This window comes from Scomber japonicus, chromosome 23 (assembly GCF_027409825.1).
Source record: "Scomber japonicus isolate fScoJap1 chromosome 23, fScoJap1.pri, whole genome shotgun sequence".
In the NCBI taxonomy this organism is placed as follows: Eukaryota; Metazoa; Chordata; class Actinopteri; order Scombriformes; family Scombridae; genus Scomber; species Scomber japonicus.
In genome coordinates, this window is record NC_070600.1 from 19,798,669 (window position 1) to 19,824,478 (window position 25,810).

General features: G+C 40.4%; 1 protein-coding gene across 1 annotated transcript in view; it reads right to left on the minus strand.

Moving 5' to 3' along the window:
• nrip2 (nuclear receptor interacting protein 2) overlaps window positions 1-17,831 on the minus strand; it is a 30,934-nt gene extending 13,103 nt beyond the window's left edge. The window contains exons 1-2 of the mRNA XM_053314169.1: window positions 17,472-17,831; window positions 251-565 (exon numbers count right to left, since the gene is read on the minus strand). Of these exons, the coding sequence (XP_053170144.1) occupies window positions 251-565; window positions 17,472-17,627 (471 nt within the window). The 5' untranslated portion in view covers window positions 17,628-17,831. The remainder of the gene's footprint in view (window positions 1-250; window positions 566-17,471) is intronic.
• Window positions 17,832-25,810: the final 7,979 nt, after the last annotated feature.

Sequence of the window (25,810 nt, forward strand, 5' to 3'; positions counted from 1 at the left end):
CAAAGTTGGATTTTTAGTCCCTGTGGCTGAGTTGTCTTATTTTCTGATCCAATCAGCCACAGGGTACTGCTAAGCTTTTGTAGTGTTGTTAAAAAGGGAATAAATGAAGTGCCGGCTTTAAATGATGAGTCATACAAATAGCATAGTGCTGTCTTTTGTATCTGCTCTCTTTTTCAGTTTTTGTGCAGTAGTAGAGTGTCAAAGCATTGAATATGAAAGGAGAGGAGAGACATTTTACACAGTGTGGTACCTTGCATTGAACAACCAGAGCTGTGAGGAGGGTCGGGCTCTCCGTGCCCTCGGTCTTCTCAGCTGTCTGTCTGGCCCCGGCTTCACTGCTGTCGTCCTCCTCATCCGACCGTAAGCTCCTCTCGCTTTCCTCCAGAGACTCTCTCTCCTCTGTGGAGTCATCAGCTGTGCTCTCGCTCCTCTCCTCAGTGTCGGCTGGTCCGTCCTTGTTATCGGCAAGTGGGGAACGAACCCTAGAGCTGGGGTCACGGGCCTCCCCCCTCAGCCGTGTGATGTTTCCATCCAGGAGGCGACGCTGGACAATGTTGTGAGGTTGCTGGGGGACACACACGAGAGAATTAGATATCACATAGGAACATGTTCAAGTGGAAAAGGGAGTTTATTTCAGCATTGATTTAAGCATTTGTTTTGAATTGATTCTGATTAAACAGTCTTGAGAGGGAAAAAAACACTAAAAGTCCACTAAAATCGACAATAATTCAATAGAGTTGAATAATTTTTTAGCAAAGGAGTTTCTCTGAGCTGGCAACTGAAGTGAGTTAATTCAGTGTGTGTCAAATAGTAGGCAACATCTTCTTGTCTATCCTCATTTACATGCTGAAAAATACCCACATTGTTGAGGCATTGTCTCAATACAGTGTGTCACAGTTAGCTTGTGACGCACCATGACTATATGACTCACCACAAGATACATCTAATCTTTAAAAAAAAAAAAAGAAGATACAGTATCTAGGTCACTGTGTGAAGAACATGTCACCACAACCCCTGTGGTTTGAGATTATTTGTACAGTCAGAAAAAGTAGTTTTCTCACATTATAGTAATAATAGATGCAAATGTTATTCCCACACAGACACACAATTATCTGTATGATATATCACACAGTTGAGTTGTATTTAAAAGGAAATGTTGGCTTGATTATACAAAATACTAGCAAGATTTCTGCTGAACATGATGTAGCTCAATTTAAGTGCCATCCAATATATGTCTATTTAATCTAAAATTAGCTTCAAGAGGGCGCAAAATCTGATCAGTCACACAGAAATATCTTTTAAGCCAAAACTTATCATACTGTGGTAAGAAGAGGCCATTTTGACAGTGGAGAATTAAGCAATGCTTTGACATTTCAGAGCCTTCTTCTGGCTTTTCCCTCCTCCTCCGGCCCCCTCACAAGCAGATTTGAACAGCTAACTTTAGCTTCAGCAAAGGGCGAAATAATGCTTTCTAATTTTGCTGAAATGAAGGGCATATTATATCACGAAAGCCAATTCAACGGGCGTGGTAACATTTTCAGATCATCATAGTCAGCACAGATTAAAGGATTTCTCCTCTTCTTCTTCACTTTACTTCACCAGCCTGGTAGTCACGTTTCTCTTTCTTTTCTTTAGTAGCACAAACAAAAAAATGCACACAGTCTTCTTAATGGTAACACAAACTTAATTTCAACTACATATCATCCAAGGTACAACATGTATTGTATTAGTGCGCTGCCCATGTTAAATAAAAATATCTTGCTCAAGGCCAGTTTTCCACTGTTTCCAAAAGACACATGGTCAGTGACGTGCCGTTCCCTCTGGATCATATAAAAAGCAAATCATATTTAAGCTGCCTGTTCCTCTATAATCACATTGCTGTTCTACCAGTGCAGTCGGAGTACAGACTTTGAGACAGCATGCTTTAAAAAGAACAGTCATCTGACACCAAACCGGTCACTGCATAAATTAAACACAAAGCATTTGCTCTCCTGTCAAGCTTTCTGAACACTAAAATCACCTAGATTATAAAAATATCTCAGCAGTGAGTCCAAAATGAATGAACATGTGTGATGAAATTACATAAAACAACCTAATTGGCACTACTGTAATATATAAGTATACTCAAAAAGTCAAAATGATTAAAATAACTATAAAACAAGGACATATTGTGATACTATGTTGTGCCACTATACATGTCACTTTCAGCAGTAAGTAGTACAATCTGCCTGCTTTTATCTACCGTACACAGCACTGATCACATTTATTCCCTGCACAGTGGCCATTTTAGGACTTTTCAAACTCAGCATGACAGGTTCAGCCTCACAAAAACCCTTTTCACAGAAGACATTTTGACACAGCAGGAACAGCACAGGTGTAAATGACAAAATATGTATTGTCTGAAGTCCATTTAGCTGTTTCGGTTTCTGGGTCCTGGTTTTTGTGCACACTGGCTCGTTGTCAAACTGTCAAGCTTACAAGGGCACTTAGTGGGATGTTAATGTTATTAGTAACACCCAGTAGGGGATTTGAAGGAGGATGAGGTGGGAGAGAAGGGGGGGGGGGGCTATCCTTGTTAGCAAAATGAAAAAAAAACTGTCCCTTGTTAACCTGCCATCCCCACTCTCCAGAGTACAGGGGCAGAGAGGTTGTTTAGTTGAATATATTAATCTAATCTGCCTGACTCACTGATCCTTTATCTCACTGAGCCTAACTGTGCTGTGTATTGATAAATCCATGGTGCTGTCCGTGGTGCTGAAGTTCCAAACAGATTTGTTATTGCTTGCCTTTTTCTGTCAGTCCCACCCATCTGCCAGTTTCATCTTACATCTATGATATTCTCTGAACTGTATACTAAAAATACTGAATTCTATACTATGTTGTAGTCTTTATACTCTGTAGAGAAGTGTCACCTTCATGATCAAAGTGACAAGTATGTGTAGGAAGCGTAAGAGGATCATAAAGACACACTGCAGCTTGTTGTATTTCTACATTTTTATGATCATTTAGGAGCATCTCTGCTGTTGAAAATTCACCTCCAGACCAAACCACCTCTGTAATAAAATATTTAAGGGGAGACATGACTACAGATATAGTTTTTACTACAGATGTTTGGTGTAGCCTGAGAGTGGAGCAGGTAATGTGGATGACGAACCTTTACTGACCGCACTGTGTTCAGCTGCAACAATTACATAATTTGAGATAACAGTGTTTTTTGAAAAATAAGCATGATTAAAATGCTTAATATTCACATCTCGTAAAATATTGGGCCTACACAAAGGATGTATTTATCCTAATAGCCGTAACCCTCCCATTGAGCCATCCGCCTCTGTTAAAAATTAACAAATCACCTAACTGGTAACTCATGTGGCTTTTCCAACCATGACTAACCAAAAGAAAATCTGCAGTGAAAGAGTCTAATCTTCAGATGCAGCATATTATCATGCTACAGTAGTATTTAATATATAACAAGAAAAACAATACCATCAGTCGGCAGAGGGACAAAGTTCCTGTTTCCTACCATCAGCATTGTTTGTTTGTTTTTTAACCATGGCCACACTCATTCTCCAACCTTAACTGTATTGATGATGACGTTAACTTTAAAGAAGTCGTTATTTTTACTAAAAGTATGAGCCATGCCTAAGCTTAATCAAGTTGTGTTTGTGCCAAAACAAGCAAAAACAAATTTACGGCACAGAACAATGTCTGAGGGTGCGTCTGATCAGAAAATATTGATATGTTGTTTTAGAGAGCATTATTATTTTGTCATTTTAATTGCGAGACCTGATGGAGACCTGAATTTTTGGACAAGTAGAAATTTAGTTTAATTTTAAGTGGCGCTTTATTAAAAGTCCGATAGTAACTGCATTCACGTGGAAAATCCTCTGATAATGACACCAAAATCTGTCCAATAGATTGAGATATTTTATTCTAGACCAAAGAGTTATCTAAAGAACTTGGGACCAAAACACTACATTATCCTTCATCAGAGCATAAACCTTTTTTTGTCATTTAAAGCCTGTCCTGTGGACTAAAATGACAGACTAACCAAACAACGTTCCTGCCAGCTAATATTGGCATCCATAGAACAATGAAGTCACAGTGTAAGTATCTTGGTTGAATGCCAGTCCCGTAAAGGACAACACCATCTGCCCACCTGTTGAGAAAGCAGTAATACAAACCACCTTACATGCTGTGAATTACTCCTTACAGTAGATGTATACAATTATTTAAATTGCCTGCCGTATGACACTTTAACCCTTACATAATGTTCAGGGACAAATTTGACACATTCTTACATTTGAGAGCTGTAAAAACACTCTATACACATTTCTTTTAGCCAGACTTTTCCTAATGCAGCTCACAGTATACAAACATGGGAATAAAATGCATCTTTTTTTTACTTTTGTGTAGGTGATACACATTTTTATACATGCACATGTCCAAAATTAGTGTGTTTATTTAAAAAAAAAATCAAAAATCATCATTCAAACGTATTCTTCATACAGTATTCTATCAAATGTTCACCTGGACAGTAAAATAGTGATTGTGAATGTCTTTTTTTTTTTTACATAAGATTAATCAAACACTTATTAATGACTGATGGGGAATTTATGAATGTGAATTGGCTTAGAGGCTAATTATGAGTCAGATTATATAAGTATGTGAGGGTTAACAGTAACTGGTGTGTCTGTCCACTTAACAATGAATCTGTTGGAGAAAATAACCTTTTAAACATCACTGTTGACACTCGTATTATTGTAAGAGACAATTTCCCCAGACTGGATAGTTCTTTTCAGTCACCTTTGACCCCCATCAGCTGTGCAGACAATACGTGCTGTCCCAATGGATAAAAGAAGAGATTCCTCATCTCTTAGAATAAAGCGGCACGGTAGCTGAATTTACATATTTTTGAGAGCACTATGAATAAGATTGGTTGTGCAATGTGTTTTTTAGACATTTGTGTTTAGACAATATGCTGGATGATTGCGTAGCACAAAGACAATAGTGGATTGCAAATGCTGACCTCGTGTCAATGAGGGGAACTCCATCTCTATCCCAGCAGCTGTGATTGTGTGACTGTGACCCCTATTAAGAGAAAGCTTTGGACAGACAAAATGGAATGGCAAAGATAGACCCATCTCCCCTTTTTTTTCCACATTACTGCTCATTATTTGATGTTCTGCTCTGATTAACATGCACGCAGCAATGCAAGCTTCTGCTGTTAAAGTATTCCTGAGCAGAATCTGAATGAAGATAAGGAGAATTTCATGGACTGGCAAGCAATAAGGTGGACAGGAGACACAGAGAGATGAGCCGTGGAGCAATTTTAGACATGTGAAGCTCAATCCAACACCTCAACATGCCATCAAAGAGTCAATTTGCCTGCCCGTTAGGTCAAAAAGCATTTATTTAAGAGAACAAATCAGGTTTTAGTACTCTGTAGTACATTGTTGGCTATTCATAGACCACTCTCCAACCATCTAGGCTTTCTGGTCATTCTCCAAAACAGCCGCAGAAACTAGCAATCACCAGCTGTGTCACTGAGTTTGATTTAGCCTATTGGTTTCTCTCTGAGCTCCAGCTGTGGCTGAGGAGTGCCTAGCTAGACCTCCTATCCTCTCTTTTTTTCTTCTTCTTCTTCTCTCCTGATTTCCTTTAGTTACCCTTTCTGTCCTCATCTCATGTCCCTCTACTACAGTACCTTTCATTCCCTTTCCATCTTTTCCTCATTTCTTCTCGTTTCAATTTACTTCCCTCATTTCCCTTCTCCTTTCCTCTCTTCTCATGTTTCCTCTGCTAAACGTCTTCAGTTATCTTATCACTCATTCTCTTTCCCTTATTTAATTATCCTCTGCTCAGTGCTTCTCTTCTCATGAACTTCCATTCTCTTTCCCATTATTTCCCTGTCCTTCTTTTCTTTCATTACTTTGTTTTCCTCTTCTTGCCTTTCCTTTCCTTTCTTCTTTCCACTACCTTTCATTGTTTTCCTTGTTCCCTCTATTTTCCTCTCTCTTATTTTCCTGTCTTTTCATTCCTTTCTTACTTCTCTTCCTCACTTTACCGTTCATCCCCTTTCTCTTATTTACCTCGCATCTCCTTTCTTAATTTCTCCTCATTTGCTTCCAATGCACTTCTGTCTTTCTCTTTCCTTTCCACAAACCTCCAATTACCTTTCCTTTCTTTTCCATTCCTTTGTTTCCACTTCTTCTCCTCCTTTCCTTGTTTGCTTGTCCACCGTACTTCATTCCTTTTCTTTCCCTATTCTACACTCCCCCCAAAATGTGAGCCTCTACTATGCGCTCCTTGACATCTGCACCAATCAAATCCAATCTGGAGCTCCAATTTTATACTGAACTGATGTTATTATTGTTGAGATCTCAACATTGACCTCCAGCTCTGGGCCAGCAGTTTTCTTTTCTCTCTCTCTCTCTCTCTCTCTCTCTCTCTCTCTCTCTCTCTCTCTCTCTCTCTCTCTCTCTCTCTCTCTCTCTCTCTCTCTCTCTCCCTCTCTCCCTCTCTCAATATGCTGCAGATCAGTTGACCTCTTTCCCACCTCGGCACCGAAAATCACACATTTATCAAGAGTATTGTTCTGTTTTCTGAATGCAAAAAACTGCACATGAAAGAGGGATGTGAGCAGTGACAGATAAAGGACTATTTTTGGAAAGTACCATTTAGATTTAAATGTTAATCAAGTCTGGTTGCACACTAGAATGTTTTTTATTCAGCAGATGAGGGATAAGAAGAGAGGAAATCACGTCAGACGAGAGCCAGAGAGTTTGATCATGGGTTTCTTCCTTTGAGATGTTTTCCTCATCCATGCTCTCATCAGACATCAGAGATGAAACCGATAGATGATGAGCACAATTACATTTTTCTCCCTCTTTGTCTGTGTCCTCTGATGGTTGGCGTCTGTTTCTGCTAAGCCCTGACTACTCCGGGGGCCAGCTCGCCAGCAAATCATGTTAGGCAACAGCACGGAGCATTCAGTGTCGCAACAAGTGACCCTGCTCTGTTTTACAGTTCAGGGGTGAATTGCAAATCTTGCTCTTTACACTTGTCCTCTGTCTGCCTTTTAATATAGTGTTCTTCCTGTGAGATAAATCGTGACACATCTCGAGGTTTCGACAAATTTCTCACCTCATTCAAGTGACTGCTTGTTAACAGGCTGAGAATATGTGAAATATGAATCATGTGGCCTCCTTGCAGATTTTAGCATCATGATGTGTTGCAGATTACACCAGGTCATTGTTTCAATAAAAACAACAGGCAGCAGAGTCCCATTAACAGTTTATCTATTATAAACAAGGTGAGCTGGTGTTACGCCTCATTTGCTTGTGTTTTTTTTTTTATTGTTGAAGCAGCTGAGGTGGATTTGGCATCACTGAGGTCTAATCCATTTCCTTTTTCACACAGAGCAGAGTGATTTGGGGATGATATCATTTTGAACAGTCATTGCTGCTGATTGTACTACATGTCACAGATATCGTAGCAACTTGCAGATGGCTTTCGGTGTTAGTTGTCGAGATTGGCAGACAATTAAAAGTACTGGTTTACAAAGGAAGTGGTTGTGGTAGACTGAAGGTAGAAAAACAGCGGCCACGTTTTCAGTCTCAGGAGAATAGTTCTGTGTAAGGTAGACCCTGGTAGACATTGTCTTGATTAATGAAGGAACATTTCACTCGGTGCAACGGTGTGGCTTATTGACATGTTTGAGTCGTTGGTAGACTATAAAAGTCCTATATTATAAATGCAGTCCATTCACTATAACAAATATTCCTTATTTGGTAATGAACGCTGCAGATTATCTAGGAAATGGACAATAAAAAGTACTGACAGAAGACTTCTTGTTGGCGTCATCGATTTAAAGGTCCAGTGTGCATGATTTAGTGGCATCTAGTGGTGAGGTAGAGGCCAGTGTTTAGTTTGTTTTGGGCTATTGTAAAAACATGGCGAGATATAAAGGGCTCATTTTAAGGTAATGAAAATACAATAATTCTCATTTTCATGGGATTATACACTAATATAAAAATACTTCTGTTTCTACCAAGTCTGTTCCACTAGATGCCACTAAAGTCTACAAACATTGACTATTTGTTCAGCACTAATGTCATTTTAAAAATCAGGATATGCTGATAAAAATTCAGACACAAAGCCTCACATACAGACAGTTAATTAACAATTAATCAATTATAAAAACAACGAAGCCCCTCCCTGATGGGATCAAATCATCAAACAGAACTATTAATGACCACGTCTGTTGTTTTATCACACTGACCGAATGGTTTTCAGTCAAGGGACAAAGATGTAAGAAGGCAGACAGAAAGAGAAAAACGACAGAGATGTAAATTGAAAATGAAAGAAGGGAGGAAGAGGAGGGGCAGGCAGGCAAGCAGGCAGGCAGCAGATGTGCAGCTATCGGAGCCTCCCGGTCGGTGCGACAGGAAGTCAGCCGCTGGGGACCTCCATCAGAATGAGAAAGAGGGCATTAGAAAGATCACGTGACTGGCTGGAGCTTGTTGCAGGCAAATAATTAGTCCACATGGCAATTAGCCTCTTATGTGACTCACAGAGGGAGAGTTACAGAGAAAGAGAGACCGAGAAAAAAACCACAGAGAGCTGGATGATGTGGAGCGCTTGTCTCACACACTAACAGTTGTCCCATTGGCAGCAGATCAGTTTGAACTGGTTTGTGTTCGAGGGACTCACATCAGAAAAATCAGCAGTTAACAGTCACATATGAAGGGACACAAAGGAACACTGTGTCCGAGAGATTGGCAACCAATTTTATCAACAATTTTTCCCACTTTTCCAGCCTAGACATTGTGAGAAACTGTCTTTTAATGCTCCATTGAGGAGTAACAATAGTATACAAGCATGAATGAGTGTAATTATGGAAGTTAAACAGCCAACAAATCCATCTTTTAAAGTCCGACTGAAATCACATTTAATCATCACTCTTTAACAGTGAAAGTTAATGTCAACTTGCTCTTTCTGTTAAACTAGAATGAAGAGACAAGCTCTTTGGAAAAATACCAGAAATGCTCCATTTTGTCTCAGCCGGCATGAGGAGAGAGTGTCAGAGGCTTGTTTGATTGACATTAGCTGGCAGGCTGCTGCGGTGGTGCTGCACCGAATGACAGACTGAGTAAACAAACTGCTGTAGCTCCAAATCATGCACAGACAGTGTTGTGTCCTGGCAGATTTCGGAGTAATTTGAAGGTATTTAACAAGACATTTTTGGGACAAGGGCAATGCAATTTCAAAAGTGATATTTTATAAATGCAGTCCATTCAAAAATGTTGGTTTAGTTGTTCACACGTAGTTTCTTGATAAATTAGACTCAATATATTAGCATTTTAGGATGTTTCTCACAGAGTTTTTAATAAAGAATCTAATAAGCTAATATGTGAAGCAATTTCTGTCAAAGAATTGTGAAAAATGTAATTTAATAAGAATTTCTGCAAGTCAACAACTACATATAAACCCAAATATAATGTGTTTTTGCCTCTCTTTTTTTGCTTATAATTGTGTACCAATTGCACCACCCTCTATGTGAAATGTGCATTAGAGCATTAGAGATGTCGTATAATAAAAAGGGTTACTCTGGGTTATTCAAGAGCAATGACCAAACCAGCATGCAACAGGTCTGAAGTGACATTTGCAGGTATGTTTACATACTGTCTAATGTGATGCAGCTGAGCAGCAAATTAGCCAATTAGCCTGCTAACTGATGTTAGCGGTGCACCTTTTACCCCATGAATGTTTGTCTGGGGGCTCGTTCAACAAGCGAAGGTTCATGTTTGTAAGTTATATAAGAAGAAGACTTTAGCAGAAAAGCTAATGTCTTAGTTTGGGTATGATAATAACACAGCGCTGTTTTGGTGCTATATTTTTTTATAGGACAGGTATAGGTTGGTGTTAGTGCTTCTGTTTGTAGGGCTATGGCTGTTTTCATTATCAACCAATCCACATATTATTTTCTCCATTAGTTAGTTATAATAGTAATAGTAATAGTTTGGTCTATAATACATGAAACATGTTTGTCATAGTTTTTTATAACCAAGCTGATGCCATCAAACTTCATGCTATGCTCAACCAACTGTCCAAAATCCAAACATATTGAATTTACTATCAAATAAGACCAAGAATAGCAAATGACTTGACATTTTTTTGGCATTTTTCTACGTCAAAAATGATCATTTATCAAAGCCAGTTAATTTTCTGCCTATCGACAAATCTATTGATCAGGCAAACAAGTGCAGCTCTATCTCTGTGAGAATGGTTTGCATGCTTTATATTCTGAAAATTCAATAAAAGAAATGATTGGAGCCACGTCATACACAACAAATATGATCTCTGAACTCTCTCTTCTTGTGTTGCTCCCTGTCTCTATCTCAGTGTTGCAGTCTCCCCTCTTCTGTTGTTGAGGTTGTTTTGTCCTATTTGTTTTTGTTGGGTATTTTTAGCCTCCCGAGAGAGCAGCTGAGGGAGAGTGTTACCACCCATCCACAGCTCCAGATGACACAGAGACAGACAGGTTCACACTAACCTCCCTCCATCCCACCTAATTGTCCTGGAGGCTAATAATAATGGCTGCATCCGAACTGATCTAACACAAGGGAAAGAGAGGAAGGGATACAAACTCCCGAGAGCCCAGGGGATTACACTGAGAGACAGTGTTGTGTTTGCTCTTCGCTTTGAAGTGCTACTCTGCCTTCTGGTGAAAATCAGAAACAATTGAATTCATTTAGAGCAAATCAAGACGGATATAAAAACCCATTCTAGGATGATATGTACTTTACGCCATCTGCTCTTTAAAATTCATGACTTTATGAAAGAGCAGTACATCACCAAGCACACTGGATATTCATCATTTTAAAAATATCTTTCAAATGCCTAGCAGGTTTTTTGGTTAATATTGGACATAATGTTTACTAAATCTGGCCATACGTTGTATTTAATGCACACAGGAAAACAATCAGTCCCTTCTATGCCACAGTTCTTCTACATTCAAGCCCAGTTCTGTAGCTTTTGATCATCCTCAGAAGTACCTGGAGACTCCAATCTCTCGATTAGACAGGCCTCCACTCTCTTCACACACACACACACACACACACAGGTTTCAGACTCACTCATCTGTAAGAGAGGGACACGAGCAAATGGACAGCTAAGCTGCAGGGAGAAGAGGAGGGAGGCTTTGCAGCAGATGAGGTATGTTCAGTGAAATTGGACCAAAATGAGATTGTGAAGGACACATTTTAAATGGTAAAAGTTTCCTCCTGCCAATATGTGTGTTTAGACGTAACATTTTACCACTATTAAAACCACATAATCTTGCAGAATCAGAAGATTAATGTTGTTTTTCTGGAATATTAGCCTGATCATAATGAAAAGAAAGACTTACACTAAAAACTAAGCTCCCCTCTTAAAATCTGTCTAATGTTGTCAGACAGCTTGACTAATGGCAATGTTTAAAAGGTCAGTTCTCTCATATTACAATAAACTATTATCTAATTTACTTCTTAGGATAAACTGTGCCAATCATTTTTGTTCTGTATATTTAGAGATGTCTCTCTCTGATATTTCTTTTTTTTATTGATGTAATTTACCATATATTACATTTTAAAAATTCAACAGCAAAGCATCCTCACAGAATCATTGTTCCTATTACACTGAATAATTTAAAGGCACTGAATAAGTATACTTTCTACAGAGGAAAAAGTCCCTGTGTGCAGCGAGATATCTGAACCTCAAATCTGAACAAAAAAGAACAAAATATGGTGAAAGCCCCCCCAAAAAAATGAATAAGCTATTCCAAGCATAAACTGTCAAGCTGAAGTCTTGGAGGCGCTCAAAGTAACAGCAGTTTGAACAGCTTTAGTTTCAAAGCAACTGAGCAAACTCAATCTGCTGATGAGGACCATGCAATGTGTCTGAAAGCTCCCAGAAAAGCAAGTACAAAGACCTTGAGTTGAGGTTGTTTCATCAAATGCTGTTTCCAAGACCAAGAATTAGATAAACTGAAAACTAGGGGCAGATGAGAACGTGTCGAGAAGGGGGCGGGGGGTAATTTGATTGAAATTACCCTTCAAAAAACAGCATGAAAATCTGGAGAGTTTTATAACCTCAATGCTTTGCTGACCTGAGACTTAAATTCTTGGAAAACAATCACATTTTTTGTCATTAATTTTTGGCCTTAAATGAAAATAATGAAAGAAAAATGATGTACAGGAAGCTTCGGCATATAAATGATAGCATTGTCTTGTTTGGCATACATTTTATTTGATGTTTTAAAGCTATCATTTTCTCCTTTTCTTCTTCATTTTGCAGCAAATGTTAGGTGTGTACAGTAGAAAATAGCGAGGCTGCATAGCAGTTACACAATAACTTGGTCTGTGCTGCTGAGCTCAGGTGTTCGTGTCAATGGGCTCAGATGCTTCCCACCAACTCCCTCTCATTCTCTCCTGTTTACACCCATGTATCCACACTATGTTACATAAAGCAGTCCTGCTAGACCGAGTGTCCTCCTCGACCCATCTCAAGCCGTCTCTTTCAATTCCCTCCATCGCTTAGAACAGTGGATTTTGCCCTTTTCATGCCCACTGCTCCCCTTTATCTGCAGCACAACATGGCTGTAGAGATGCTACTGCTGCTGCTGCTGCTACTGCTGCTGCTGAGACTGAGAGAACCTCAGGCTAAAGAGCAGCAAAACAAATTCATTCTTACATAACAGGCTCCACTGCTGAAATACACACTGGGCAGAATAGGCCAGTGAGCAGAAATTAAGCGGAAGAAAAACGAGGTTATAGTTAAAAGGGTTGTGTGTGTAGCTCGGACAATCTCAGGAGAGGATAAACATTTGAGATGTACCACTTTTTACAATTGTGAGTAAGCAGCAGACCATATATTTATATATCTTGCCTCATATTTGAAAAGCTAGAATGAGTGATTGATGATTTATTTTCCATCAGTTGACTGGCCAATTATAACAACTTGGAGTTTCAGAGCAAGGAAAGAGGTTTAGGGATCAATGATTAATGATTGGTGGAAGAAATGGTGGCATCTGGATTTGCAAACTAAGTATATTACGCCTTTTTTAAAGAAGTAATCTAATTGCTTTTTTCTGTAAATGAACAGAGAATAAGAAAAGGGAACACTGAAGATTCATTTCTAACATTTAAGGCCACAAGCCAAAAAGAAAAAGAAGTATTGTGATTAAGTAATATGATTAGATCAAAACATCATGACATAATAAAAACATGGAGACAACAGACTGATTTGTAACCAGACAGCCGACAGCCATACAAATGCAGATGATCTCATCTTTTGTCTGTGAATGTTTTTGTGAGCAGTGCATCTCAGAAACTCATGCTTTTAGTTTTTTACTTTTTACTTCTAGTACACCCATGTCTGTTCAGTGCCTGGATGATGTTGCTGGCTGTCTGCAGAGAGGAGATACAGGCATAGTGGCAGACTGTTGGCAATTTCCACTTCTCCCTCAAGTTCCCGAAAGCTGTTCTAACATCGAACATTTACTCGCTACAGATTCCATGCAAATCACTCCCTTGCTCCCTGTGGCCACATCTGCGCCACAGATTGGGTTTTTGATAACTACCGAGAAGAGTTTCATTCTGTCGTCAAGGAGAAGATAATTGGTATTATGATAAGAGGGTCTCGGGCCCCTGCAGGAGATGTTGAATCACAGGCAATCAGCAGATGAATTGTGTATTACGCTCCTTGAATCTAATAGAGTTTTATTTTTTCATTTTAGCTTTTATTGTGTTTAGATGTTTATTGGACTCTGTTGCCTCTGGCTTTCATCACAGAGAGAAATCCAAATTAAACAACCAAATACACGGTTTGATTATGTGCACTACAAACAACACATAGGAGCAGTTTTTAATATGGGGCCCCTATCGTTAGTTATCAACTAGACTTTTGTCACTGTTATAAAATAATGACATTTAATGATGTGGCAACGCTGCAGTTAATGTCTGGTTAGGTTTAGGCATAAAAAACACTTTTTAGGTTTGGGGAGATCATGGTTTGTGTTAAAACAATCACTTTATTAAGGTTAGAGCAACGTGTGGATTAAAGTTAAGAGGCGATTGTAGTTACTGTCCCAACTCAAAATGGGAAAAAGGATCTTTATTCTTTGGCAAAGTCTACCTTTGGGTTTTAGCCTCTATGCATCCCTTCACCCTTAAATGAAGACATTTGTCAACACATAGGTATTTTGTAATCTGAATTGCCCCACTGCTCTGTGTCATAAGTACTACGGCCACTAGATGGCATCTATCACACAAACGTAACTATATGTTGTTTTTGGGCGACTGACATTACAATGTGTTGCATCATTTCTCTTGGGTGGACAACATTCGCTAAAGTACAGCTGCGACTAACAGGAACTTCATTCGTTTTGGAGGTAACCACACTAAACTAAACTAAAACTTTGACGTGATGGATTTTAAAAAGTCAAACAATTACCAAAGATATTACATTTCCTCTTGATCGAAACATAAGTATCTGTACCAAATGTAATTACAGGCAATTTAAATGTTGTGCTAATCCATCTAGGTGATGTGTTCTTCCATTAACACCTCAACAGTTCAGCCCCTTTAACCTTTTAGCACTTTTGTTGATCGTTGCACTACTTCCTTGTTTTTTTCTTTTTCTTATGCAGTTATCTATTTCCATCCTTTCTTACTTTATTGATTCAAAAAAACAGCAACCTTCTGTCTAGTACTCTTTTTTGCTCCACTTGTACCTCATCAGCTATTTAATAATTTGTAAATTAATACTCAAATGTCTTGCCTAGTTTGTAAGTCACTTTGAATAAAAGTGTCTGCCAAATGATCAAATATAAATGTAGTAGATATCAAGGTATTCCAGTGGTGCTGCTGGTGCTAGATATCAAGAAGAGATCACCAAAGTCATAAAAAATCACCCTGAATACATGAATACCTGCATGATATTTCATAGCAATCCACCAGTTATTTGTCGAGATATTTCTCTCAAAACCACAAACGTGAACTTTATGACTATCAAAGAGGAAATGTTCCACCTCCTCTGGGGAACACAAATTTCATCTAGTGGCCATTAGTGGCATTGCATTGTATGGTACTTCCACAATGGCTTCAGCCCCAAGTGGTGGTAGTAACTGCTTGGATGTCACAAGGGAGAAGTCAGAGGACCATTTAAGTTATCAAAATTCATCCTGAGGATAGAAAGAATGTCAAATTTTCAGGTTACCCCATCTCATTGATGTTGTGGGAATTTTACTGGATACATTAAAATTTTGATCTACCATGATACTACATAAAACATCAGGGGATCACCAAGGTCAGTAAGACTCATCTTTTGGGAACTAAGACTGTCTCTATACAAAGTGTCATGATAGTCCATCCGATTATTGTTGAAATACTTAAATCTGAACCAAAGTGGCAGATGAACCAACCAGCTGACAGACCAATCTGCTTCCATACAGCCAACGCTAGCTAAAAAGTTCCAAGAAATTAGCATTTACACCTTAAATGAAAGCTAGTTATTATTGCAACACTGGTAGTAATTTAAATATGTTATCTCAGACAACAAGGTAGGAATGCCAAAGCAGGGAAGAGAGTGAAAAAATATCACTAAATAGATAGGGAGGAGGAGGGTAGGGGGTGTTTTTTTTTCAAGCGACAAATGTTGGTTTTAAAATCTGGCAGACATAAATGCACAGTGTGATATTCGCAGAGCACTGCTTGTGCTGCTTCCCAGTGCCAGAGTGATTGTGTCGAGGTTCTTGGAGAGCTCTGGGGAATCTGGGCAGCTGCCATCAAACCACCGAAAAACTGTGTCAGAGGAGAGGTGGAGCAATAAATTGTTCAGATTATTACAGGGAGTTCCTCCACAGCGTATAACAGCTTTTGAGGCTGCTGGAAGAGGAAGAGGAGGAAGTGCAAGGGTTGTACTACACTATTTTTCATCCTGTATGTCAAACCCTAAATCATGTGTGTGTGTGCATGTTCTGCCATAGGCTACTTTTGAGGACAAATTTCAGACTTAGAATCAACTTGTCCAATTTGGGACTAAAGTCATGTTCCCAATGGAGAAACAGCTGATTGTTGGGTCAGTGGTTATGGAAAGGGTTTGGGTAAGTCTCTAGGAAATCAACGTAAGTCTATGTCAAGTCCCCAAAAGTGACCATGGTCTGATTGTGTGTACATGTGGTCTGTCATTGACTGCTTTTGGGAGACAAATTTAAGACTTTGAACCAGTTATTTGGGGACAGTTTGTCCAATTGGGGACAAAAGTCATGTCCCTAATTGGGAAACAGCTAATTTTTGGGTCAGTGGTTATGGTTAGGGTTTGGGTAAGTCTCCAGGAAATTGATGTAAGTCCTCAAAAGTGACCATGATCTGATTATGTGTGCATGTAGTCTGTCATTGGCTACTTTTGAGGACAAATCTTTGACTTAGGACCAGTTAACTGGGGATAACTGGGGGTAAGTCTCCAGTAAATGAATGTAAGTCTATGTGATGTCCCCAAAAATGACCATGGTCTGATATTTGTGTTTGTTCCTGAATGTATACTGACATCATTTTCTTTTTCAGAGCTCCTGCACACAGTACTGTAACACACTTTGACAAGCCATTGCTCCCCTCTTCATGCAGAGTGCAAGACTCTGAATCTTTTATGACCCCTTTCAGATGACAAGTTTCCTTTGAGAGACTGCACTCACTTTCTTGCATACAGTATATACAGCACATATAGAGCTTACAGCAAATGCATGCATTAGGAAATGAATAGCTCTGAGGTTGCAACTGATGCTTATTTTTATCACAGATTAATATGTCGATGACTGCTTCTCAGAGACCAAGGTCTTCTTTTGTCCTCACCAACAACCATCCACAACCTCAAGATATTCAGTTTACTATGTCTTCTTTAGTCATAAAAGAAAAGAGAAAGAAAACATTCACATTTGAGAGGAGAATTTGGACAGACTCAGATCGATTAATCACCTACTCATTGTAGCTCGGTGCAGCTGACAGAAAATAATCAGCAATTATTTCATTTTTTTAAGCAAATATGACCAAAAACTTCCTTCAATGTGAGGATTTGCTGTTTTTCTCTGTTTTATAATTAATTAAAGACATCACCATGGGCTCTTGGGAAACTAGGATGGACATTAAGTCATTATGTTCTGACCAGCTTATAGACAAAATGATTGATTACTTGAGCAGATAACACACTGTCAAAGAATCAATGAGGTGGTTAAGTTTGACTTTCTTTCATCATCTCTCTTTCAAACATTGCCAGATGTACAATTAACACTTATTTCCACTCTAACACATCCTTCAACAACTCAGTGAAGCACCTTGCCACACAAATATCAGCCTCTCCAATTAAATAAATTACAAACTAATTGCCTAAGCGCTCAATGAGAGTCTCTGAAAGCGCAGTCCTTAGAGTCCACTCACCAAATCTTTGGACGTTCCCAGTCTCTTCAGCCCATCCAGGGGCAGGAGGTCAGCAGAGTCCTTGTGTGTGAACTGAGTGGCCTGCTTCAGACGCCTCTGCTGGTGCAGGATGGCTTTATCCCGGATGGCTAGCTCACCTTTCTTCGCTTCACTCATGGTCTCAGACTATGAAGCAATTTTAATGTTTTGTATTTTTTATTTTTCAGCAGCAGGGTGAGCTCTTGCAGACTATAAGAGAGAGAGTAGACGTCCGTGTTCCCACAGTGATGTATAGGTCCTCTTTAAAGATCCTTAGCAACAGAATAAACCTGCAAATTTAGCCTCTTCCACCCTGATTTGCCCTTTCTGAAATGCTGCTGCTGCTGCTGCTGCTGTCCTTCCCTCAGGGCTGTCTCTCTCTCTCTCCCTGTCTGTGCAGTCCTTGGCATGTATTTGTCTCAGCAGGTTTAGAAGAGCTATTGTCCTGTCCTGGATGGTGATGCTCCTCTGGTGTAGACATGCATCTTTCTCAGGATGTCAAGATCAGCTCTGTCTCTCACTGAGGCTGTTGAAGGCTGTGAGGAAGGTGTGACTGAGAGTGAGTGAGTGTGTTTTCTCTCCTCCCCTCAGTGCCGTCCGTCCTTGGATCTCTCTCTCTCTCTCTCTCTCTCTCTCTCTCTCTCTCTCTCTCTCTCTCTCTCTCTCTCTCTCTGTTACACTCACATCCCTGCTTTCAGGAGTGTATAATCTCTCTCTCTCTCTCTCTCTCTCTCTCTCTTCACCCCTCTGAGCCCTCCTCTTTCCGTCACAGACGCATGCTCACATCCAAATATACCGCACACATTTTCTCAGTTTTTCTCAGAAGAGGAAGCAAAAAGAAGAAGTAGCAAACACTGTTAATTATTAATGAATTAAAAATAGTTAGTGCTGCACTAGGTCAAGAAGGGTTAGGGTTAGGGTTGAAGTCATGAAAAGTCAGGTGCTCTTCAAGGATTATGCAAGTAGTCAAGTAAGAAAAAACAATGACTGAAGGATTTTTAACTTATGACTCTGACTCTCATTACATAAGTTGGACAGTCATCATTTCTTATTATTAATGATTAAACCTTCACACTCCACTGCAGTGTCATGTTACCCTTTAACATTGGATCATCTAGTCATTGTTATCAAAAGCGATGTTGCAACACTTAGTCTGTGTCTTGTTATCTGAGCCTTGATATAGTTTGGCTAAATTAGTCCCTTGAAGCAGTGACTGGCCTCAGCTGCCCCGCTGTGGAGGTGTGAGAGAGATCACTGTGATCTGACCTCACACAGGGGATCAATCTGGACCACTGATGGCAACAATTGATTTTCTTTCCTAACTCCCCTGTGGCAGCCAGCATGAATTAAAGAATACAATTTCTTCCATCAATCCATCCGTCTGTCCACACCAACGAAAACTATAAATAATCACATGTAACTGTGTTCATGACCTCCAGATGATGACACATTTTTTTATTAACTGTGATGATTCAGCCTGTGTGTGAGGTTTCATAAAATACGATAAACTGTGCTCAAAACCTTTCTGTCGAGCCATCTCTCTCTTTTTTTTAAAATGGTAAATACATTTTAAACACTGAACAGATTTAGTATGTAATGAAAGAGTTTTAATACATATTATTAAAGGAGGGAGTCCTTCTGAAGGTGAAGTGGAAAATATGCCTGCTGAGATAGTAGTTGGTTTTTTTTTAAGCATGTGCTGCCCCCTGCTGGTGGTCTACCTTACTATTATTCTTGGATTTTGCAGCCTGAACTGCATCAGTATTCAAATTTTTATCTGTAAAAGACACACACACACACACACACACACACACACACACACACACACACACACACACACACACACACACACACACACACAGCTCTGAATGTGTGGAGTCAGTCACACAGAAAAGAGAGATATCTTTCAAGGATGTTCTTTATGGAAGCTGTAATCTCAATATCATGTCAGTATTCAAAAATTGCTGATCACACTGTGGATATACAAATTCTGAAGGAGACTTATTTGATTATTTTAAACGTGGGATGATACTATCTAAGTCATTTGTTTAACAAAACTGTCAAACGTTGCTGAAATGTGAAGATGTTGCTGCTATACTGTTTTAAATCACTGTAAACTGAATCTTTTTAGGCTGCAGACTGTGAATTTGACCATACAGGCAATTTAAAAACATCATTCTCTGGGAACTCTCAAGGATATTTCATAGACTAAATAATTGAAAAAAATACCAACAGATAATGAAATTAGAATAAAAATACAGGTTAACAGTTTTTCAAGTCTGCCTTAATACAACAATAAGGAGCCCAAATAAACCCTAACCCTAACCCTAACCCTGAAGCACATTTTTCATTCAAGCCGCCCCTCTGGCCCCTTGTAGCAAGTTTAGGGACAATCCCCCACCCTTCCCATTTTTGACTTTTTCGACACTACCGACCCTGTCATTTTTTTCAATTTTTGCCCGCTTTGGAAAATCCTTCACAATTTTCACACAATGCCTTCACGGTGCTTGATTTTACACATTTTTCATTCAGGCCGCCCCTCTGGCCCCTTGTAGCAAGTTTTGGGACAATCCCCCACCCTTCCCATTTTTGACTTTTTCGACACTACCGACCCTGTCATTTTTTTTTTCAATTTTTGCCCGCTTTGGAAAATCCTTCACAATTTTCACACAATGCCTTCACGGTGCTTGATTTTACACATTTTTCATTCAAGCCGCCCCTCTGGCTCCTTGTAGCAATTTTTGGGACAATCCCCCACCCTTCCCATTTTTGACTTTTTCGACACTACCGACCCTGTCATTTTTTTCAATTTTTGCCCGCTTTGGAAAATCCTTCACAATTTTCACACAATGCCTTCACGGTGCTTGATTTTACACATTTTTCATTCAGGCCGCCCCTCTGGCTCCTTGTAGCAAGTTTTGGGACAATCCCCCACCCTTCCCATTTTTGACTTTTTCGACACTACCGACCCTGTCATTTTTTTCAATTTTTGCCCGCTTTGGAAAATCCTTCACAATTTTCACACAATGCCTTCATGGTGCTTGATTTTACACATTTTTCATTCAGGCCGCCCCTCTGGCCCCTTGTAGCAAGTTTTGGGACAATCCCCCACCCTTCCCATTTTTGACTTTTTCGACACTACCGACCCTGTCATTTTTTTCAATTTTTGCCCGCTTTGGAAAATCCTTCACAATTTTCACACAATGCCTTCACGGTGCTTGATTTTACACATTTTTCATTCAAGCCGCCCCTCTGGCCCCTTGTAGCAAGTTTTGGGACAATCCCCCACCCTTCCCATTTTTGACTTTTTCGACACTACCGACCCTGTCATTTTTTTCAATTTTTGCCCGCTTTGGAAAATCCTTCACAATTTTCACACAATGCCTTCATGGTGCTTGATTTTACACATTTTTCATTCAGGCCGCCCCTCTGGCCCCTTGTAGCAAGTTTTGGGACAATCCCCCACCCTTCCCATTTTTGACTTTTTCGACACTACCGACCCTGTCATTTTTTTCAATTTTTGCCCGCTTTGGAAAATCCTTCACAATTTTCACACAATGCCTTCACGGTGCTTGATTTTACACATTTTTCATTCAAGCCGCCCCTCTGGCCCCTTGTAGCAAGTTTTGGGACAATCCCCCACCCTTCCCATTTTTGACTTTTTCGACACTACCGACCCTGTCATTTCTTTTTTTCAATTTTTGCCCGCTTTGGAAAATCCTTCACAATTTTCACACAATGCCTTCACGGTGCTTGATTTTACACATTTTTCATTCAAGCCGCCCCTCTGGCCCCTTGTAGCAAGTTTTGGGACAATCCCCCACCCTTCCCATTTTTGACTTTTTCGACACTACCGACCCTGTCATTTTTTTTTCAATTTTTGCCCGCTTTGGAAAATCCTTCACAATTTTCACACAATGCCTTCACGGTGCTTGATTTTACACATTTTTCATTCAGGCCGCCCCTCTGGCTCCTTGTAGCAATTTTTGGGACAATCCCCCACCCTTCCCATTTTTGACTTTTTCGACACTACCGACCCTGTCATTTTTTTCAATTTTTGCCCGCTTTGGAAAATCCTTCACAATTTTCACACAATGCCTTCACGGTGCTTGATTTTACACATTTTTCATTCAGGCCGCCCCTCTGGCTCCTTGTAGCAAGTTTTGGGACAATCCCCCACCCTTCCCATTTTTGACTTTTTCGACACTACCGACCCTGTCATTTTTTTCAATTTTTGCCCGCTTTGGAAAATCCTTCACAATTTTCACACAATGCATTCACGGTGCTTGATTTTACACATTTTTCATTCAAGCCGCCCCTCTGGCCCCTTGTAGCAAGTTTTGGGACAATCCCCCACCCTTCCCATTTTTGACTTTTTCGACACTACCGACCCTGTCATATTTTTCAATTTTTGCCCGCTTTGGAAAATCCTTCACAATTTTCACACAATGCCTTCACGGTGCTTGATTTTACACATTTTTCATTCAAGCCGCCCCTCTGGCCCCTTGTAGCAAGTTTTGCACAATTTTCACACAATGCCTTCACGGTGCTTGATTTTACACATTTTTCATTCAGGCCGCCCCTCTGGCTCCTTGTAGCAATTTTTGGGACAATCCCCCACCCTTCCCATTTTTGACTTTTTCGACACTACCGACCCTGTCATTTTTTTCAATTTTTGCCCGCTTTGGAAAATCCTTCACAATTTTCACACAATGCCTTCACGGTGCTTGATTTTACACATTTTTCATTCAGGCCGCCCCTCTGGCTCCTTGTAGCAAGTTTTGGGACAATCCCCCACCCTTCCCATTTTTGACTTTTTCGACACTACCGACCCTGTCATTTTTTTCAATTTTTGCCCGCTTTGGAAAATCCTTCACAATTTTCACACAATGCCTTCACGGTGCTTGATTTTACACATTTTTCATTCAAGCCGCCCCTCTGGCCCCTTGTAGCAAGTTTTGGGACAATCCCCCACCCTTCCCATTTTTGACTTTTTCGACACTACCGACCCTGTCATTTTTTTTTCAATTTTTGCCCGCTTTGGAAAATCCTTCACAATTTTCACACAATGCCTTCACGGTGCTTGATTTTACACATTTTTCATTCAGGCCGCCCCTCTGGCCCCTTGTAGCAAGTTTTGGGACAATCCCCCACCCTTCCCATTTTTGACTTTTTCGACACTACCGACCCTGTCATATTTTTCAATTTTTGCCCGCTTTGGAAAATCCTTCACAATTTTCACACAATGCCTTCACGGTGCTTGATTTTACACATTTTTCATTCAGGCCGCCCCTCTGGCTCCTTGTAGCAAGTTTTGGGACAATCCCCCACCCTTCCCATTTTTGACTTTTTCGACACTACCGACCCTGTCATTTTTTTCAATTTTTGCCCGCTTTGGAAAATCCTTCACAATTTTCACACAATGCCTTCACGGTGCTTGATTTTACACATTTTTCATTCAAGCCGCCCCTCTGGCCCCTTGTAGCAAGTTTTGGGACAATCCCCCACCCTTCCCATTTTTGACTTTTTCGACACTACCGACCCTGTCATTTTTTTTTCAATTTTTGCCCGCTTTGGAAAATCCTTCACAATTTTCACACAATGCCTTCACGGTGCTTGATTTTACACATTTTTCATTCAGGCCGCCCCTCTGGCTCCTTGTAGCAAGTTTTGGGACAATCCCCCACCCTTCCCATTTTTGACTTTTTTCGACACTACCGACCCTGTCATTTTTTTCAATTTTTGCCCGCTTTGGAAAATCCTTCACAATTTTCACACAATGCCTTCACGGTGCTTGATTTTACACATTTTTCATTCAGGCCGCCCCTCTGGCTCCTTGTAGCAAGTTTTGGGACAATCCCCCACCCTTCCCATTTTTGACTTTTTCGACACTACCGACCCTGTCATTTTTTTCAATTTTTGCCCGCTTTGGAAAATCCTTCACAATTTTCACACAATGCCTTCACGGTGCTTGATTTTACACATTTTTCATTCAGCCCGCCCCTCTGGCTACTTGTAGCAAGTTTTGGGACAATCCCCCACCCTTCCCATTTTTGACTTTTTCGACACTACCGACCCTGTCATTTTTTTCAATTTTTGCCCGCTTTGGAAAATCCTTCACAATTTTCACACAATGCCTTCACGGTGCTTGATTTTACACATTTTTCATTCAGGCCGCCCCTCTGGCCCCTTGTAGCAAGTTTTGGGACAATCCCCCACCCTTCCCATTTTTGACTTTTTCGACACTACCGACCCTGTCATTTTTTTCAATTTTTGCCTGCTTTGGAAAATCCTTCACAATTTTCACACAATGCCTTCACGGTGCTTGATTTTACACATTTTTCATTCAGGCCGCCCCTCTGGCCCCTTGTAGCAAGTTTTGGGACAATCCCCCACCCTTCCCATTTTTGACTTTTTCGACACTACCGACCCTGTCATTTTTTTCAATTTTTGCCCGCTTTGGAAAATCCTTCACAATTTTCACACAATGCCTTCACGGTGCTTGATTTTACACATTTTTCATTCAGCCCGCCCCTCTGGCTACTTGTAGCAAGTTTTGGGACAATCCCCCACCCTTCCCATTTTTGACTTTTTCGACACTACCGACCCTGTCATTTTTTTCAATTTTTGCCCGCTTTGGAAAATCCTTCACAATTTTCACACAATGCCTTCACGGTGCTTGATTTTACACATTTTTCATTCAGGCCGCCCCTCTGGCCCCTTGTAGCAAGTTTTGGGACAATCCCCCACCCTTCCCATTTTTGACTTTTTTCGACACTACCGACCCTGTCATTTTTTTCAATTTTTGCCCGCTTTGGAAAATCCTTCACAATTTTCACACAATGCCTTCACGGTGCTTGATTTTACACATTTTTCATTCAGGCCGCCCCTCTGGCTCCTTGTAGCAAGTTTTGGGACAATCCCCCACCCTTCCCATTTTTGACTTTTTCGACACTACCGACCCTGTCATTTTTTTCAATTTTTGCCCGCTTTGGAAAATCCTTCACAATTTTCACACAATGCCTTCACGGTGCTTGATTTTACACATTTTTCATTCAGCCCGCCCCTCTGGCTACTTGTAGCAAGTTTTGGGACAATCCCCCACCCTTCCCATTTTTGACTTTTTCGACACTACCGACCCTGTCATTTTTTTCAATTTTTGCCCGCTTTGGAAAATCCTTCACAATTTTCACACAATGCCTTCACGGTGCTTGATTTTACACATTTTTCATTCAGGCCGCCCCTCTGGCCCCTTGTAGCAAGTTTTGGGACAATCCCCCACCCTTCCCATTTTTGACTTTTTCGACACTACCGACCCTGTCATTTTTTTCAATTTTTGCCCGCTTTGGAAAATCCTTCACAATTTTCACACAATGCCTTCACGGTGCTTGATTTTACACATTTTTCATTCAGCCCGCCCCTCTGGCTACTTGTAGCAAGTTTTGGGACAATCCCCCACCCTTCCCATTTTTGACTTTTTCGACACTACCGACCCTGTCATTTTTTTCAATTTTTGCCCGCTTTGGAAAATCCTTCACAATTTTCACACAATGCCTTCACGGTGCTTGATTTTACACATTTTTCATTCAGGCCGCCCCTCTGGCCCCTTGTAGCAAGTTTTGGGACAATCCCCCACCCTTCCCATTTTTGACTTTTTCGACACTACCGACCCTGTCATTTTTTTCAATTTTTGCCCGCTTTGGAAAATCCTTCACAATTTTCACACAATGCCTTCACGGTGCTTGATTTTACACATTTTTCATTCAAGCCGCCCCTCTGGCCCCTTGTAGCAAGTTTTGCACAATTTTCACACAATGCCTTCACGGTGCTTGATTTTACACATTTTTCATTCAGGCCGCCCCTCTGGCTCCTTGTAGCAATTTTTGGGACAATCCCCCACCCTTCCCATTTTTGACTTTTTCGACACTACCGACCCTGTCATTTTTTTCAATTTTTGCCCGCTTTGGAAAATCCTTCACAATTTTCACACAATGCCTTCACGGTGCTTGATTTTACACATTTTTCATTCAAGCCGCCCCTCTGGCCCCTTGTAGCAAGTTTTGGGACAATCCCCCACCCTTCCCATTTTTGACTTTTTCGACACTACCGACCCTGTCATTTTTTTTTCAATTTTTGCCCGCTTTGGAAAATCCTTCACAATTTTCACACAATGCCTTCACGGTGCTTGATTTTACACATTTTTCATTCAGGCCGCCCCTCTGGCCCCTTGTAGCAAGTTTTGGGACAATCCCCCACCCTTCCCATTTTTGACTTTTTCGACACTACCGACCCTGTCATATTTTTCAATTTTTGCCCGCTTT